The 16,075-nt window shown below is 40.9% G+C and overlaps 2 protein-coding genes across 2 annotated transcripts; both read right to left on the reverse strand.

The window, feature by feature from the left end:
- Window positions 1–3,467: 3,467 nt before the first annotated feature.
- vent (ventral expressed homeobox) lies at window positions 3,468–4,941 on the reverse strand. The gene is made up of 3 exons (XM_031296918.2): window positions 4,809–4,941; window positions 4,510–4,709; window positions 3,468–3,803 (listed from the first exon to the last, which is right to left on the reverse strand). The coding sequence occupies exons 1-3, from the start codon at window positions 4,939–4,941 to the stop codon at window positions 3,468–3,470; spliced, it is 669 nt and encodes a 222-aa protein (XP_031152778.2).
- Window positions 4,942–7,948: 3,007 nt separating this feature from the next.
- vox (ventral homeobox) lies at window positions 7,949–9,435 on the reverse strand. The gene is made up of 3 exons (XM_031296856.2): window positions 8,839–9,435; window positions 8,508–8,722; window positions 7,949–8,288 (listed from the first exon to the last, which is right to left on the reverse strand). The coding sequence occupies exons 1-3, from the start codon at window positions 9,116–9,118 to the stop codon at window positions 8,028–8,030; spliced, it is 756 nt and encodes a 251-aa protein (XP_031152716.1). The 5' UTR covers window positions 9,119–9,435; the 3' UTR covers window positions 7,949–8,027.
- Window positions 9,436–16,075: the final 6,640 nt, after the last annotated feature.

Consider the following 16,075-nt stretch of genomic DNA (forward strand, 5'->3'; position numbering starts at 1 on the left):
CAGAGGAAGAGTCAGGGGATCCTTCAAATCTTGAGGATTCATCCTCTAGGGACCAAGGATATGTGTACCAAACGTCATGGAAATCCATGTAATAGTTAATAGAACATTTCAGTGAAAACCAAAAAAAGTTGAAAGATACATTTTAAAAGTTGACGACTAATCGTTCAAACGACTAATCGCTGTAGCTTTAAACCCCTATCCTCCTTTAAATCAGGCATGTGTCTGTTAAACATAAAATCTGCCAAATGATCCCAGCTCTGACCAGTGGTGGAATGTAACTAAGTACATTTACTCAAGTACTGTACTTAAGTCCAAATGTTGAGGTACTTGTACTTTACTTGAGTCTTTTCTTCTCATGCCACTTTCTACTTCTACTCCGCTAGATTTCAGAGAGAAATATTGTACTTTTTACTCCTCTACATTATTCTGACAGCTTTAGTTACTAGTTACTTTACAAATTACGATGTTTGCACACAAAACACATGTAGTTTATAAAATACAATGTTTTATTATAAATTAAACTACCCAATAATATAACAGCCTACAAGTCCAGCTGAAATGATTAGCCGATTAAACACTTAGTTGATTGACAGAACTGTTTGGATCATTTCCAGTTTCTAAAATCTGAGGATTTAAAAGGAAGTACTTTTACTTTTAGTACTTTAAGTACATTTTCCCGATGATACTTACATACTTTCACTTAAGTACCATTTTCAATGCAGGACTTTTACTTGTAACAAAGTATTTTTACAGTGTGGTATTAGTACTTTTACTTAAGTGAAGGATCTGAATACTTCTTCTAGCACTGGCTCTGACTGACGCAGCATATGTCTGATAACCTGCAGCGAGTGGAATCCCTCCAGCAGCAGGTATTTCCTATTCTGAATCCCAATTGCAAATCATAAGTGAACCATGCACAGCCGCTTTATGACTGAGTGACTCAATCAGTTCCCTATTTAGCTGGTGCCACCTAATGACTCTAACGTGAGGCAATAAACACCTCGGGCAGACTTGAGGGCGCCGTCTCTCCGCGTCTCTCACGTAAGTGCGAATGGTTCAATCGGGAGACAATGGAGCTCAATGGATCTCAATGATCTAGCAGTTACCTCCGCTTTGATGTCCCTTTGAAGATGCAAATCTACAACGAGCAGAAAGCGATCACAGCTGGGAGCCATGATACCGGACGCCAAAGGGAAAATGTTTGCCTGCAGCAGCCGGAGGCAGCATCTCTTTGAGCCGCTTCACAGGGCCGAGAGACGGGCTGGTTGGGCCTGTGTTATCCCCCAAACAGCCGGTGCCTTTTTGCCTAATATGTGCTTGTATATTCTAACAAACAAGCGACAAGAAATCAGAGCACGTTTTTCTCCCATCCCAGAATGCTGTGTGGACTAGCCAGACCCTCCTCTGCAGCGTTGTGGAGGAAGGTCTGGCAATGTGAGACTAAAGCAGAAGTAATGCATCATTTTCTGTAATGCCAAGTGGACTTCTGGAACGTTATCAACTCAAACTCATGTTTATAAGCAGTTCTCATAAATTTAGAAAAAGTCATGAAGTATCAAAGTGTTTAAACAGTGTTAGGCATGTTTTGGACCTGTTCTGGAGGGCCCACACCAATGGTGGAATGTAACTAAGTACATTTACTCAAGTACTGTACTGAATTATAAACGTTGAGGTTTCATGCCACTTTCTACTTCTACTCCGCTATATTTCAGAGAGAAAGTTTGTACTTTTTACTCCACTACATTAATCTGACAGCTCTAGTTACTAGTTATGTTACAAATTAGGATACTTGCACACAAAACACATGTAGTTTATAAAATATGATGTTTTATTATAAATGAAACTACCCAACAATATACTTACTTACTTGTAATACTTTAAGTACATTTACCTGATGATACTTACATATTTTACTTAAGTAACAGTTTCAATGCAGGATTTTTACTTGTAACAGAGTCTTTTTTTACAGTGTGGTATTAGTACTTATACTTAAGTAAAGGATCGGAATACTTGCTCCACCTCTGCTGTGTGGTCACCTGGTTGTTGAGATTTCTCCACGGCCAACATGAAGTTTCTTCAAAGAAAAAGACGGAGAGACAGAAAGCGTGAGAATAAAGTGAAAACAGATTCACCAGACTGCGCCTTTTGTTCCGTTTGTAAAAGTTCACATCAGTGTTGCAACAGATGGCGACACACTGGATCTCCTGGTTCAGTAATGACTTTGATTGTGTTTCGACAAGAGTTTATGCGTTTTCTCTTTCACTTTTTCCCGTCAGTGACTTACTTTGGAAGTGTAATGTTGACATGTCAATTCACATATCTGAGTTAATTTACTAAATAATATATTTACAATGTTTATACAGCTAACTATTTACACTATTTGTGTTTACACCATCAGCATTTGCATATTTAGCCTACATGTTTCATTATTTACATCAGCAGTTATGAATCTACCTCTGCGGTTTTCCTCACATTTACCTCAGTCTAAGTTCTGCTATTATCTGATTGGTTAGTTCAGCTACATGTGAGTGAGAAACAAGGAAGTGCCGTCTCCATCAAGCTCCATCCACACATCCAACCTTCACGTTACAGAAGGATCAAATCACATTCCCCCATTTTTCAAAGATAATGTAAAAAGTAGGCCTATAGCCTAAATGTATACGTCATAACTCAAAATCTATTTGATAAGTTGTGATTGTAGGGGGCTGTGGCTAAGGGTTAGGGGTGTCAAAGTCTCTGTAGAAAAATATTGCACTATTCCTTCCCTCTCTATTTCTTGTCAATTTGTAAATTATATTGTATTGTTATACTGTATACTTAACAGCATTTTTTTTTATATTTCTTACTGTCATTTCTGTTTTTATTCTTTATGTGTTAAGTGAGTGTTGTACTTTGAGAAAGAAAGATTAACCGCAAAGATTAACCGGAGTCAAATTTCTTGTTCGTTTACGCAAACCTGGTTAATAAAGCTGATTCTGATTTTGATTCTGATTCTGATTCTGAATATTGAACCCCAAGTTGCTTCCCGGACGCTGCTGCGTGTCTGTCCGCCGCCCCTCGCGCTTAGGACGGGTTAAATGCAGAGATTACATGGTATTGTACGATTGTATGTGACGAATAAAAACAGTGTCTTCTTATAGTGTTTTTGTCTAAATATGAATTTGTGATACAACTGGAGAAAATGTTGTCAGCACTTAAGCAATTGTAACTGAAAGATAACGAAGCGATGAGGCAGTTTGTGTATTCGTTAAACCTATTTTATTTGTGACATAGAGCATATAATATTTTCAGCAAATACATTTACATCATTTCAACCATACATACAAGTTACGTCAATATCTACTGTAGTGCTTCAGGTAGGTCGAAAACGATTATATCCACAACTTTTAAACCTCTCTTTTAAATAAAGGAAAGGGAAAATATCTAGATTCTAGACACTATTATTTAGTCTGGGGTGCAGACAGAGTTCAGTAGAAGTGTGGAGCCATGATGGACGGGTGGGGACGGGGCTGATGGTGCTGGTGCTGGTGCTGGTGCTGGTGCTGGTGCTGGTGCTGGTGCAGAGGAGCGGCCAGGGCTGTAGTATGGAGCGGCCGCCGCGGCAGCTGCAGCTGCGGGAAGAAGCCGCTGCCGGCGGGGAACTGTCCACTCAGGCCGTGGAGCTGTCCATTCAGGGCGGGGAGCTGTCCCCTCAGGGCGGGGTGCTGAAACAGAAGAGCGGCCGGGACAGACAGGAAATCAGGACGCAGGTCCTGGACCTCCCGTTTCAGCTTCATCCTCCTGTTTTGGAACCACGTTTTGACCTGATGGGAAATACAAGGCAGCTGTTAACATATGCACTATAATCAGACTTTATTTATTTATTTATTTATATAGCACTTTTCAGACATGTAAATGCTTTATATAATACCCCACATATACACACACACACACACACACACACACACACACACATATATTATTTTGCGGTGATTTTCCTTTGACACCGTTGGCCTCCAACGCTCTGTAACCAGTGGTGGAATCTAACTAAGTACATTTATTTATTTTCATGTCACTTTCTACTTCTACTCTACTTCTACGCTACATTTCAAAGAGAAATATTGTACTTTTTACTCCACTACATTCATCTAAAACCTTTAATTAGTTACTAGTTACTTTATAAATTAAGACGTTTGCACACAAAACACATTTCCTTTATAAAATATGTTTTATTATAACTGAAACTACCCAACAATATAACGGCCTACAAGTCCAGCTGAAATTATTATTATAGTATCATTAAACACTTAGTTGATTGACAGAACAGTTTGGATCGTTTTCAGAAGTACTTTTACTTTTAATACTTTAAGTACATTTTCCTGATGATACACATTTTTACTTAAGTAACATTTTCAATGCAGTACTTTTACTTGCTATTTTTACAGTGTGGTATTAGTAGGCTACTTTTACTTAAGTGCAGGATCTGAATACTTCTTCCACCACTGGTCTGTAACATTGCCTCAAACCCACCTGAGTTTCGGAGAGGTTCAGCTTGTCGGCAGTCTTCCTCCTCTGCATAGCTCCCAGGTATCTGTGCTTGCAGAAGGCCTTCTCCAGTTTGCTGATTTGCTCCGAGGTGAACTTGGTCCTCATCCTCCGCTGCTGGGTGGCTTCCCCCTCGCTGTCATCCCCCACCTCGCTCTCAGACCCCGACGTGTAACCGCAACTATCTGGAAGGAAGAACACCATTTAATTGAATTACTCCAGCCCAAAATCAATTTCTGTCGCTCTCTGTCCACTCTGGAGACAAAGTTGATCTGTGAACTTACTGTTTGGCGACGTCGGGGAGTATTGGCTTCTTGATCCTTTCCCAAACCCCTCCATTTCGCTCTGGACTTTTGAATGAAGTGCATCGGCCTCGTAATAACTTTTGGAAAGCCATTCCACAGAGAAGTTTGCCATGTTGTATTAAGCAGTGGTCTCAAGGCGTGTGTGTTGCTGCTCCTTTTTTTTTGGTGGGTGACTCTTCTATATAGGAGGGCCACACGTCTTTATTTGCATATGCTAAGGGTTCTCAACGGAACGATAGAAACCTGATGGTCGTTGTAATTGAGGTTAATAGAGGCTGGGTTGTGGTTTTTCTCACCTCCGTGGCTGGCTGAGATGCGCTGGCGCCAGTAAGTCTGAGTATCAGTTACCTGGCATCAGCATAAAGTGATTCAGGGTGATATCCCCTATCAATACACGGCTGTTTACTAAAATGTTACTGTGTAGCACAATTACAAAGCGGTTTCTAGTTGTCTTTCAGTCCTACTGTGCCATTGGTCAAATATATTCCCTTATTGGATACAATGTCACAGTGTATCTCAAATCATTTTAGCCATATGTGGGTGTTTATTTGTTTAATTATGGCTGTCAAAACAGTCTATCAAATAATGTTAGGCATTTGTTGATGTTTTATGACGACTTAAAAGTAAAAAAAAAAAAAAAAAAAAAATCCAATTAAAATGTCTCAGTTCTGGGTGTCAAAGCAGTATCAAATAATTCAGCCACGTGTTGCTGTTTTAAGAAGCCAAAAGTCCCCAAATTGAAAATATTTCCAATTAAAATGTCTTAACCCTGGCTGTCAAAACAGTATCAAACAATCAACCATGTGTGTGTGTGTGTGTGTGTGTGTGTGTGTGTGTGTGTGTGTGTGTGGAGATTAAATAAGGGTAGCCTATATTTCTTCCCACTACTTTTGGGACATCTAAAAAGAAAAGTTGTTATTGTTGTATCTCTTTGCTTTCTATTTTGTGTAATATTGTTATTTTACGACATTCAAAATACATTTCAATCAATCAATCAATCAATCAATCAATCAATCAAGGATAAACTAAAGACACATCACCAGGGAGGGTGCCTGTCAGAAAGAGAGAGAGAAAGAGAGAGAGAGAATGAGTAGCACACCCTACATTTCTTCAATCTCGGAGCACCGGGCCCAGGTGCCACCAGAAAGAATAGTCAACTAAGCCGTCACGCAATCACACAATCAAGTTGACCAAACAGACACTGCTGACTACTAGCAGGGTCGTCACAATGAGCCAACGCACAATGATGATTCAATAAACCAGTTAAAATTTGTGCAAACTTTTTGTTGACACTTGCATGAGATTTATTTTGACTGTAAATGTTTTAATGAAATGCTCTGAGCTAAATTATGTAAAAGACCCACAGCTTTCGAATACTGTATATGACCTTTTAACTACCTTAACGTGTCTCTATATCTCCAAATCTCATAACACAATCAGGTTTAAACTGCAGGCCTCATTCAGACTTCAAACCAGAGATCAGATTCTTCGGCCACACAAAAGCCCAGACTCTCTGGAGCCAGGGCAGAGGGATCCTGCTGTAAGTGTAAACTCATCAATGAGAGGCTTAATTAGGACTAGTTGTTGACCATGATTTCCCCGTTAGTTGGCGTTTGAAGTGCAGAGATGGGGACAAACAATGCACGTGAAGGCAGAGCATATGGCACCAATCCATAGGTGTAGATTCCTGTGGGGGGGGGGACATGCATGGGATATGTGCCCCCCCCCCCAATATTTACAAGAGGTAGATTTGTCCACCTCAAAAAATATGAAAGACTACCCCAAAACAGGCAAAAAAATAACCGTTCAATAGGCCTACAACAATGAAGTGAACAATACTGGACAATCATTTCTAATAATAATTTCCTTTACATAAACAAAGACATTCTGGGGCAACCTCTACCTCACCCAGTAAGAGTGTGCGCCCCATGTAGGCTGAGGCCTTTGCAGCGGCCCGGGTTCGAATCCGACCTGCGGCACTTTGCTGCGTGTCATCCCCCATCTCTCTCCCACCTTTCCTGTCTATCCACTGTCACTTGAAATAAGGGGGAAAAAAGGCCCAAAAAATTAGCTTAAAAAAATAAATAAAGACATTCTAGCATAAATTGATACAAAAAAGGCACAAATAGTTGCATCAAAATGAACCACAATGCCGGAAAATTAAGTGTTGGATTACTGGTTGTAATGTGTCCCCACCAATGTTTTAACAAAACCTCCGCCCTTGCACCCATAGGTGCAATGGGAGAAACCACAATGGCACTGATTAAGAATTTGATGTTTGTTTGATGCATTTGTTACGGGTTTTTTTTTAACGCAAACTCCTCAGTGATTTCATCTATTTTGATTTGTGTACATAGATTGGTTTTACTGGGCTTAGGTCTCATATTAGGAGAGAATAAACCAGGAGATCCATACAATGAGTTGTGATAAGAGCCTTTAACCTTAATGGATGACTCCCAACTTTATCAGTCCTTTCCTCAAGACCTCCTCCCGCCTTCTGATGAAAGACAGGATGATCTATTCATGTTGAACTGATCCTGCAATACAGATAATATCATCAGCTGTATCTTTTAAGATACCCAGTGTTGTTGTAATCTAATAGCTTAGATGTTATGGATGCAAGGCAGTGGTGTAGTCTAATGTATTTTAGTGGGTATGCTGTTCTACATAAATATATGGACCAGAATGGACATATCAAAGTGGGGCATCTGGGTCTGCTCCCCCAAGGAAAATTTGAGCGTCAAAGACTTAATTTTCTGCATTTTGATACACTTTAATGCACCAATTTACAGTGGAAATATCTTTATTCAGCCTATGCGAAGGAAAACACAGATGACAATTCAAAATATATCAAAAATATTATGGAAAGTATGTTGTTATGTGCCCTTGCACATTTTTAGGTGGGTATATGAAAATCCTGGAGCTTTCTTAGTGGGTATACTGCCTATACCTGTGTATCCCATAGACTACACCACTGATGTAAGGCAAAGCAAAGCAAAGCAAAGAAAAGGCAGAGCCTAGTGCTGCAGTATAGAAGATAAACTTTATTCATTTATAAATAGACTTTTTTTTCAGAATTAAATACAACTTTCTATATCAAATATAGTACAAAATCACACATCAAATAAAAGCACTCTGGATTGCACTTGTTTGGACTCTTAAGTGTTTCAATGGGAAAAGTCTCTGGTTGACAGTTCTTCAGTAGAAGTGTGGGCTGCGGATCATGACATGAGGATGGTGGTGAGGGGGCATCTGCTGCTGCTGCATCACCAGCTGCGGGACTACTTGCAGCGGGTAAAAGGCCCGGCCGATGGCGGGGTAGTGGGGTCGCTGTCCGGCCACGCGGTGATACTGCACCGGGGGCAGAGGCTGGAACATCATCGGTGGGATGTGGGGAGCAAGGTAGTCCTGCACCTCCCGTTTCAACTTCATCCTCCTGTTCTGGAACCAGGTCCTCACCTGAAAGAAAGCACGAAATAAAGTTAGTATCCAGCAAGAGCAATGCAGACACAGGTAATCCGTCATTGTTGTTGTTCAACTGAGTTGAAAAAGCGTTGTTTTTTTTGTGATGTGAGCCCTATTTTAGGAGTGAAATGACATGTTTTGCCCTCCTTTACATGGGATCTTTATTCACCATTTGGAACAGATTTTTTTTTTTTGCATTCAGTCTCTTCTTACCTGAGTTTCTGTGAGCTTCAGTTTCTGCGCTGCCTTCACTCTCTCTCCAGCATCCAGGTATTTGTGCTTGGTGAAGATCTTTTCCAGCTTGCCGATCTGCTCGGGGGTAAACTTGGTGCGCACACGGCGCTGCGCTCCGTCCTTCTCCATGTCGCTTCCCTCAGAGGAAGCCGCCTCGCTCTCGTACCCGGAGGAATACCCGCTGATTTCTGAAACTGAAAGTGCAGGGGAAACTCTGGTTACAAACAGTGCTTGTGCGTAAAAACTGAATTGTCGGTTTAAAGTTTAGAGGACTCGTATGTATGCCTACTACTTCTACTGCTGTACTTACTTGGCGAGGCGCAGCGTGTTGGATGGAAAGGGGAGCACATCAGGCTGGAGTCCTGCCCGCTCTCTCTCTCCGCTGGCTCCATGTGTTCATCGGGCTTGGATGCTTTGGGTTTTGGCTGCAGGTAACCCTTGCCAAAAGCCGGCGGGCGCGGTTGCACCATGCAGGGAATGTGAGGTCTGCAGGTCGGCGCAGTATCCACGCCAGCTCCGTGTTCGTCCTCAGTCAGCGCGGTGTGCTGATGGCTCTGGGCCAGCCAGTCCACAGAAAAGTATTTCACCATGTTCGCAATGCTGCTCAGTGACCTGTAAATCCAGCAGATGTCAGAGGGAGTGTGTGGTAGCAGCCTCTGGCCAGGGTCGGCATTTATAGCGCCCTGGCCTTTGGTTTTTTTCCCATTTGCATATGTAGAGGCCCTTGTTAACGCCTGATCGATCCCGATGATTAGGGGTTAATGGCTCGTTATTGAAGTCTTTACATATCCTGTGAGTGTGTGAAGACCTGGCGCCGCCGTGTCTGTGAGAACCGTCCTGAGCTCATACATTTGTCCGCCCCGACTGACTGAAACCACTGGGGGCTCTGGAGAAACAGAAACAGCTGCATCTCCTGCAGAGGTGGAGACCACTTTCATGTTGCTGCTGCCTGCATACAGTAGCACCGGGGGAAAGGTGTCAAAATAACCAGTCTTCTTAGGCCGGGCTCAGTTAGGACTCTGACTTTAAACAATATAACTTAATTTGTCTATGACTGATCTAATGGCTATCTTAATTACCTTAAAACAGGCCTATTTAGTTGGATGAAAAGCATCTAGATATTCGGTGGAAAGTAACTTTGCTTAAGTGCAACTCTACTTTAGTGTTTGCATTTTATGCTTTTATATACTTTTACTTTACTTCATTTCAAGAGCTAATTCTGTGCTCCGCTATTTTATTATTAAATAAGACGTTACATGAAATATGGAGCTTTGCTACAGACTAATCTACCCAAATCCACCTCGAACAGCTGCAACAAGCAGCCTATTGCTTACATATTAATGCAGTGGTTCACACACTTTTTCATGTCAAGGACAAAAAAATTAGACCCCCATTTTATAATATCTCAACCAGGGTCCCTGATGGGATTTTTACTTGCAGATGTTTAATTACAGAAAGTGTATGAAACCAATGACCAAAATAGTCATACATTCCCCTTTTTGCTGGGGAACCCTTGGAATCCCCTTAAGGACCCCTGGGGGGTCCCCGGACCCCACTTCAAAAACCACTGTATTAATGCATCAGCAATATAAATCAATTATTATAACAATAGCATAGGCTATTCTGCACGGTGATTACTTTCAGTTTTGAAAGTACATGTTAGTAATATTAAGCACACTTTTAATTGCTGGACTTTTACTTGTATTGCAGTATTTTTTTTATAGTGTGGTATTGCTTTTGTATATTAAATACAACGATGTAAATACTTCCTCCATCCCCTGGATGATATGACATACTGTATATATCTGTATTAAAGTAGCAGCTCCACATTTGAGTTCCTAATCCTATAGTGATCCGTGTATTACACATGGTACTTGATCTGTGGTAAATGATATACCTCAGCTCTCTGCAATGAGCAATGGAATTGGAATGGGAGAAAGTAATCGTGGTTGGTTTGGTATTGACATGGCTTTGATACCCCGGTGAGTGCTGGCGCCGGCTACCCAAGAGCCAGTATTTGGCACAGAGGCGCTTCAAACATTACAGATCAAAGGTATTACAGTAGCAACACAATTACTGCTGATTGTCGGCCCGTTTATATAGAGATATGCTAAAACAAGCTTCGAGGAAGCTGGGGGTGGGGGTTGGGGGGGTGGGGGGCGCAAACAAGCTCATTGAAGGATGAGGTAATCCTCCGGTTGACTGCTTCACATACCAAAGGCTGCATATTTTACAGATAGCACTTACAGTAGGCCTATATTGTAGGGGCCTAAATACAGGGGTTGGTGTTTTGCAGATTGGCATGCAATCCTTTAAGTTCATAAGCAGTTAGTCATTTATATGGTTCATTGATTTAAAATGAACGTGGAAGGAATATTTACAATAGTAACAGTATTTGCAGCTTGCCTACAGTTCATATTTAAGTTTGATTGTTTTTATTGTTTTTGCACTTAGTATGTATGTGTGCAGATCATTTAAATTACATTTGTGATATTTTGGGAAATGTTATTGTGATTGGTAGTGTATTTGCCTTTCTAATTTTCTCAAGTGTTTTTTTTTTTTTTTTAATGTGGATTAAGACAAAGAGAATCAGAAGAGAGGCAGCTTCATTCAGTGGAAAATAAATGAATAAGATCCCTATAAAGTCAAATGATACGCTTTTCATTGGCGTTGAGTGCCCAGCCCTCTCTCCACTGGGTGTTAACACGATGACTGACAGTATCACATCATGTCTATTAGCTACCAAATAGACGCAAATACAACTTTCCAGCAGGCAGACAGACAGCGCCTAACCCTGCGGGCTATAACCTGCGGGTGCTGGGAGATTTCTCCGCATGCAGCTCCGCAGGGACAATGCGCTAAACTGATCGTTTAGTTATATGACAAAGCAGATAAGAGGCTGGGCCTGCTTGTCTCCTTTTATCGGCGATGTGTCGCTGTGGAGGCAGGAGTCCCTTCAGCCTTTTGGAGCTCTTTATCTCTGAAGCTTTGAAGATGTGCCCTGATCCCGGTAGATAACAATGTAAAGCGCCCGGGACGTCGCCTTCACACTGCGGCGATTTCCTCACCTCTGTGCCTGCATATGGGCTCTGCCTGTCCCGGAGGAAAGGCTAGGACAAGTCACTTCCCATTATAATTTTTTGTATCCAGGGATTTTAAGTTCTAATGGGAGCCTGGATACAAAAAAATTATAATCATCCTATAGGTTCTGTGCTGTTTGGAAGCGGCATTACAATCCTATATATTTTATAACTCACATGGCAAATATAATTAATGTGTTTTGGGCTTTCCATTGTTTTTATACGAGCCTTTTCAGGTTATGTATGACAATATTTACCAGGGCTGGGATGATGTGCTTTTGTACCGATTCAATTATTTCGTGATACATGGGTGCCGATTCGATTTGTGTCGGTTTTTATTTCCTTCTTTAACAAAAACAAAAGTTGAATAATACACTTCTAGAGGCAATAGATCATGATACATTCTAAAAACGAATTGTTGTCTAAGAAGAATGTACATCACAGGTCAGTCAGTCAGTCTGACATTTATTTCATTTGTAAAGAAGTACATAACATGGATTTTCTGCATGTTCTGCTTTCAGTCTGTTTAGCTGGAAACGGATATGATGTAGTCGCTGTTGGCGGTACCATATGAACAGAAAATATTTAGGTCAATCATTGGTAAAAAAATAAATAAAAATAAATATTGATTCTAGAGAAAAGAATCGATTTAAAAAATCGTCGCGGAAAAAAATCACGATACATAGGATTTTGTATTTTCTGTCAGTGGTGGACAGGGGTGGAAAAAGTCACTTATTCAAGCAAATCCTCCATTATCAGTAAATGTCCTGCATTTGCAAGTTTGATTTAAGTACGGGTTTGAGGAATGATGTACATTATTTGTTTGTGACCGAAGTTTGCAGCTACGGAGTTTTAGGAGTCAGTAGAGAACAAAAATGAGTGTAAATCTGTCATTTTTAGATTAAAATGACAATGCATAAGCATAATTTTAATGTTGAAGTGGAGCAGATTTTACATGCTTGATGTACTGATAGATCGAGTACTCTAGTTTTGCAAGTACAACCTTAATTTGCAAAGTAACCACAGCTGTCAGATACATGTAGTGGATTCAAAAGCACATTGTTTTACTGTTAAATGTAAGGAAATAGAAGTATGAAGTAGCATGGAATGAAAATACTCAAGTGCAAGTAGTTCAAAATTCTACTTGACTACAGTACTTGAGTAATTGTACACAGGTACATTCCACCACTGGTGTGGGCCCTCCAGAACAGGTCCAAAACATGCCTAACAGTGTTTTAACACTTTGATACTTCATGACTTTTTCTAAATTTATGAGAACTGCTTATAAACATGAGTTTGAGTTGATAACGTTCCAGAAGTCCACTTGGCATTACAGAAAATGATGCATTACTTCTGCTTTAGTCTCGCATTGCCAGACCTTCCTCCACAACGCTGCAGAGGAGGGTCTGGCTAGTCCACACAGCATTCTGGGATGGGAGAAAAACGTGCTCTGGTTTATTGTCCTTTTTTAAAAACCAATCACATTGGGCGGTGCTAAGCCCCGTACGCTGCCTCAAATAGCCCCATGAAGGAACTTGTTTTGGTGTAACATGTATACGTTCAAAAGTTGTTTTAGTCGTACAACAGAAAACTCAGTTTGTACAGATAGTCCTGCTAGCTGTCTGGATTTACCCTGCAGTGGTCTCGCTTTGCCAGACCATCCACAGCGCTGCGGAGGGTCTGGTTTATTGGCATTTCTTTAAACCAATCAGAATCGTCGTGGGCGACGATAAGCTCTGCACAGAGCCACTGTAAAATTGTTTGTGCAAGAGAAAACTCAGATTGGACAGATAGTCTAGCTAGCTGTCTGGATTTACCCTGCAGAGATCTGAGGAGCAGTTAACCATAGTCCTCATAAATCCACCCGAGTTTAAAATTCCAACACAAAGAAAGGGGATTGTGACATCTGGCGGAATTTCTCTACTTGTTTGGTGTGTCGAAGACCTCAGCTTTCTCTGTGGACTGAACGTTTTGATCCTTTCACAGTATTTATAGCACTTCGACCTGCTTTATAATAAATAAAAAAAAAAAACATGGGACCTTTAAAGCCCTACAGGAGGAGAGGAAGAGCAGCTATAGCTCCAACCGCCACACTCCACATCCCCTGACAGATTTAACAGGGCTGGAACCTGCCACACAGCCATTCCATCACGGATATTGTCTGACAATAATACGCTTTGGCAAGAGAGGGCTTAGAAAATCTCATTTATTTGGCTAAATTAAGCAAATCTTCATAGCACGTCACATTCCATCTCCACGGTGTGTTTCACGGCAGAAGACCACAGAGAGAGAAAGAGAGAGAGAGAGAGAGAGATAGAGAGAGAGCGGGCAGGCGGGGATATAGAAAAATAGACACTGACTGAACATCAACATTGTTCAAATAACATTGTGCACACTGACATCTCATTATGTTGTATCATTTTCTCCGTAACGGTAAGGTCTTCTCCCGACAGTAAGCTCGTCTGGCTTCGTCCCTTCACGACCATAGACTCTATGTTCCTGTTACATGATTAATAATGAATGCAATTATTTCACATTGTGCTGTTTGAACGGGATTCATATTAGATATTAATGGACCAATCTAGTCATATAAATCTCATTTGGTAAACTCCTAATCGGTAAACAAGTAGAAACAACGTGTCGTAGGTTAAGCAAAATATATAATCAATAAAACTTTCAGTACATTTAATACATTTTGCATTATTTTGCCGTGTTTCGAACAAGTCAAACATGTTTCAGCAACATCAAATATATATTTGTCATGGGTCTCCCCCCGACCTTTTCGCAGCTCTATATTTTGCAATAAATCAGTATTGGAGAAATGAAAGGTTTGAAGGATGATGGCGGTAAACACAAAGTGAAGTGATCACCGCTTCATGATTATCTGAAGCAGATTCAATGGCAATCCATCCAATAGTTGTCTAGACATTTTACTGAAAACTACAAATGTGAACTCCACGGTCACACCAGAGGAAGAGTCAGGGGATCCTTAAAATCATGAGGATTCATCCTCTAGGGACCAAGGATATTTGTACCAAACTTCATGGGAATCCATGTAATAGCTGATGAGATATTTCAGTCTGGACCAAAGTGGGGGATTGCCCGACATACGGACATTGCCAATCCTAGAGCCCTGGCTAGAAAAGCAGGATTCCACCTAAAGGCCCTCATTGTGTCAGTTGATATCCTGCTTTAGTGGTGCATATTCCCAAACAAAGTTACAATCGATCATATTACCACATTGCTACAAAGTAAACCTGTGGCGTCTGGGGGTCTCTGGCCCTGGTGCAGCTGCCCAACTCGCCATGTTGGTAATCCAGCCTTGATGTTGGACATGCAGTCTGCATTGCTGCTATGATCAGTCCACATGAGGCCTAAAGAGCCAAACTGCAGGGTCAATTCACAAATAATGATTAGAAATGTCAATATATGAGCTGAGAAAAAAATCATTGCAAACTATTAACGTTTAAAGTTGCCTGGGGTCTAAACTGAATGATTGACTTGCAGGAGACCTAGTATGCTATTTTCTGTCATAACTATAGTGTTACAATGTCCGATGTTAATGTTAAACATGGCCAGAGCTTTACATAATGAGATAAACATATTTAAAAGAAAAACCTGTGAGCCGAAAGCTCAGATTTCCCACTGTTCTGAATGCTCCAGCTTCAACAGTTGTTCTACTCTCGGCTCTGTATGATGTCATAAAGAGCCGATTTTCCATATATGGTCATCTGCTCCAGGCGGCACGCTATGGCAGTGTTTACGTTTCATACCCTGCCACATGTAACTACATGCTAACGCCAGGGAAAGCTATAATCTTGGCTGCAAATGGTGTGAATTTCTTTCAAATTTTAGGTCACATTCCTGCTGGAACATGTCCGGTTGTGTAGTATTTGGTTTAGCAGCCTTTATCTGTGATTTACGATGGTAGAAATTGCTGCTATACTACTATTATAATCCACTGCTTACTACATGTAGCTACATGCAACTGCCAGGGAAAGCTCTAATCTTGTTTTTGTGAACAGTAAAGCATGTTAACATGTTCTAATAGAAACACAAAATACAATTATAAACCTGAAAACGGTATATAATAGGTCTCCTTTAAAGTGGCTGTATGTAACTTTCAGTTTGTGATGATTTCAGCGGCCCCTTTGGACAAAAGCGGTAGTGTTTTTACCACGCCTGCTGTCGTAAAGGTCTAGGAATTAGCATTACGGGGAGGTCATATAGTCGCGATGAATGTTTGGCTCACACAGAAAATCATTCATTTACAATAAGAGAATATGTTACAGACGCATCGTTGCATTTCAAGTGTTGCATATGGTAACTTAGCCTACTTTGGATGTATTGTGACCTAAACCGGATAACGTTATCACTGTGTCACGAGCCAAAGCATTAAGAGTTTGTTGTAGCAACAAACGTAACAACTTAGATTAATATAGCATATTTCATGAAACCCACGGATGC

The sequence above is a fragment of the Sander lucioperca genome, chromosome 15 (assembly GCF_008315115.2).
Source record: "Sander lucioperca isolate FBNREF2018 chromosome 15, SLUC_FBN_1.2, whole genome shotgun sequence".
Lineage (NCBI taxonomy): Eukaryota > Metazoa > Chordata > Actinopteri > Perciformes > Percidae > Sander > Sander lucioperca.

Excerpts from the sequence above, each read along its gene's own strand:
- vent (XM_031296918.2), bottom strand. The coding sequence starts at position 4,941 with ATGGCAAACTTCTCTGTGGAATGGCTTTCCAAAAGTTATTACGAGGCC. Across the intron at positions 4,710-4,808 it reads CTCCCCGACGTCGCCAAACA|ATAGTTGCGGTTACACGTCG; the intron begins GTAAGTTCACAG and ends TCTTCCTTCCAG. Across the intron at positions 3,804-4,509 it reads TGAACCTCTCCGAAACTCAG|GTCAAAACGTGGTTCCAAAA; the intron begins GTGGGTTTGAGG and ends ATTTCCCATCAG.
- vox (XM_031296856.2), bottom strand. The coding sequence starts at position 9,118 with ATGGTGAAATACTTTTCTGTGGACTGGCTGGCCCAGAGCCATCAGCAC. Across the intron at positions 8,723-8,838 it reads AACACGCTGCGCCTCGCCAA|TTTCAGAAATCAGCGGGTAT; the intron begins GTAAGTACAGCA and ends CTGCACTTTCAG. Across the intron at positions 8,289-8,507 it reads TGAAGCTCACAGAAACTCAG|GTGAGGACCTGGTTCCAGAA; the intron begins GTAAGAAGAGAC and ends GCTTTCTTTCAG.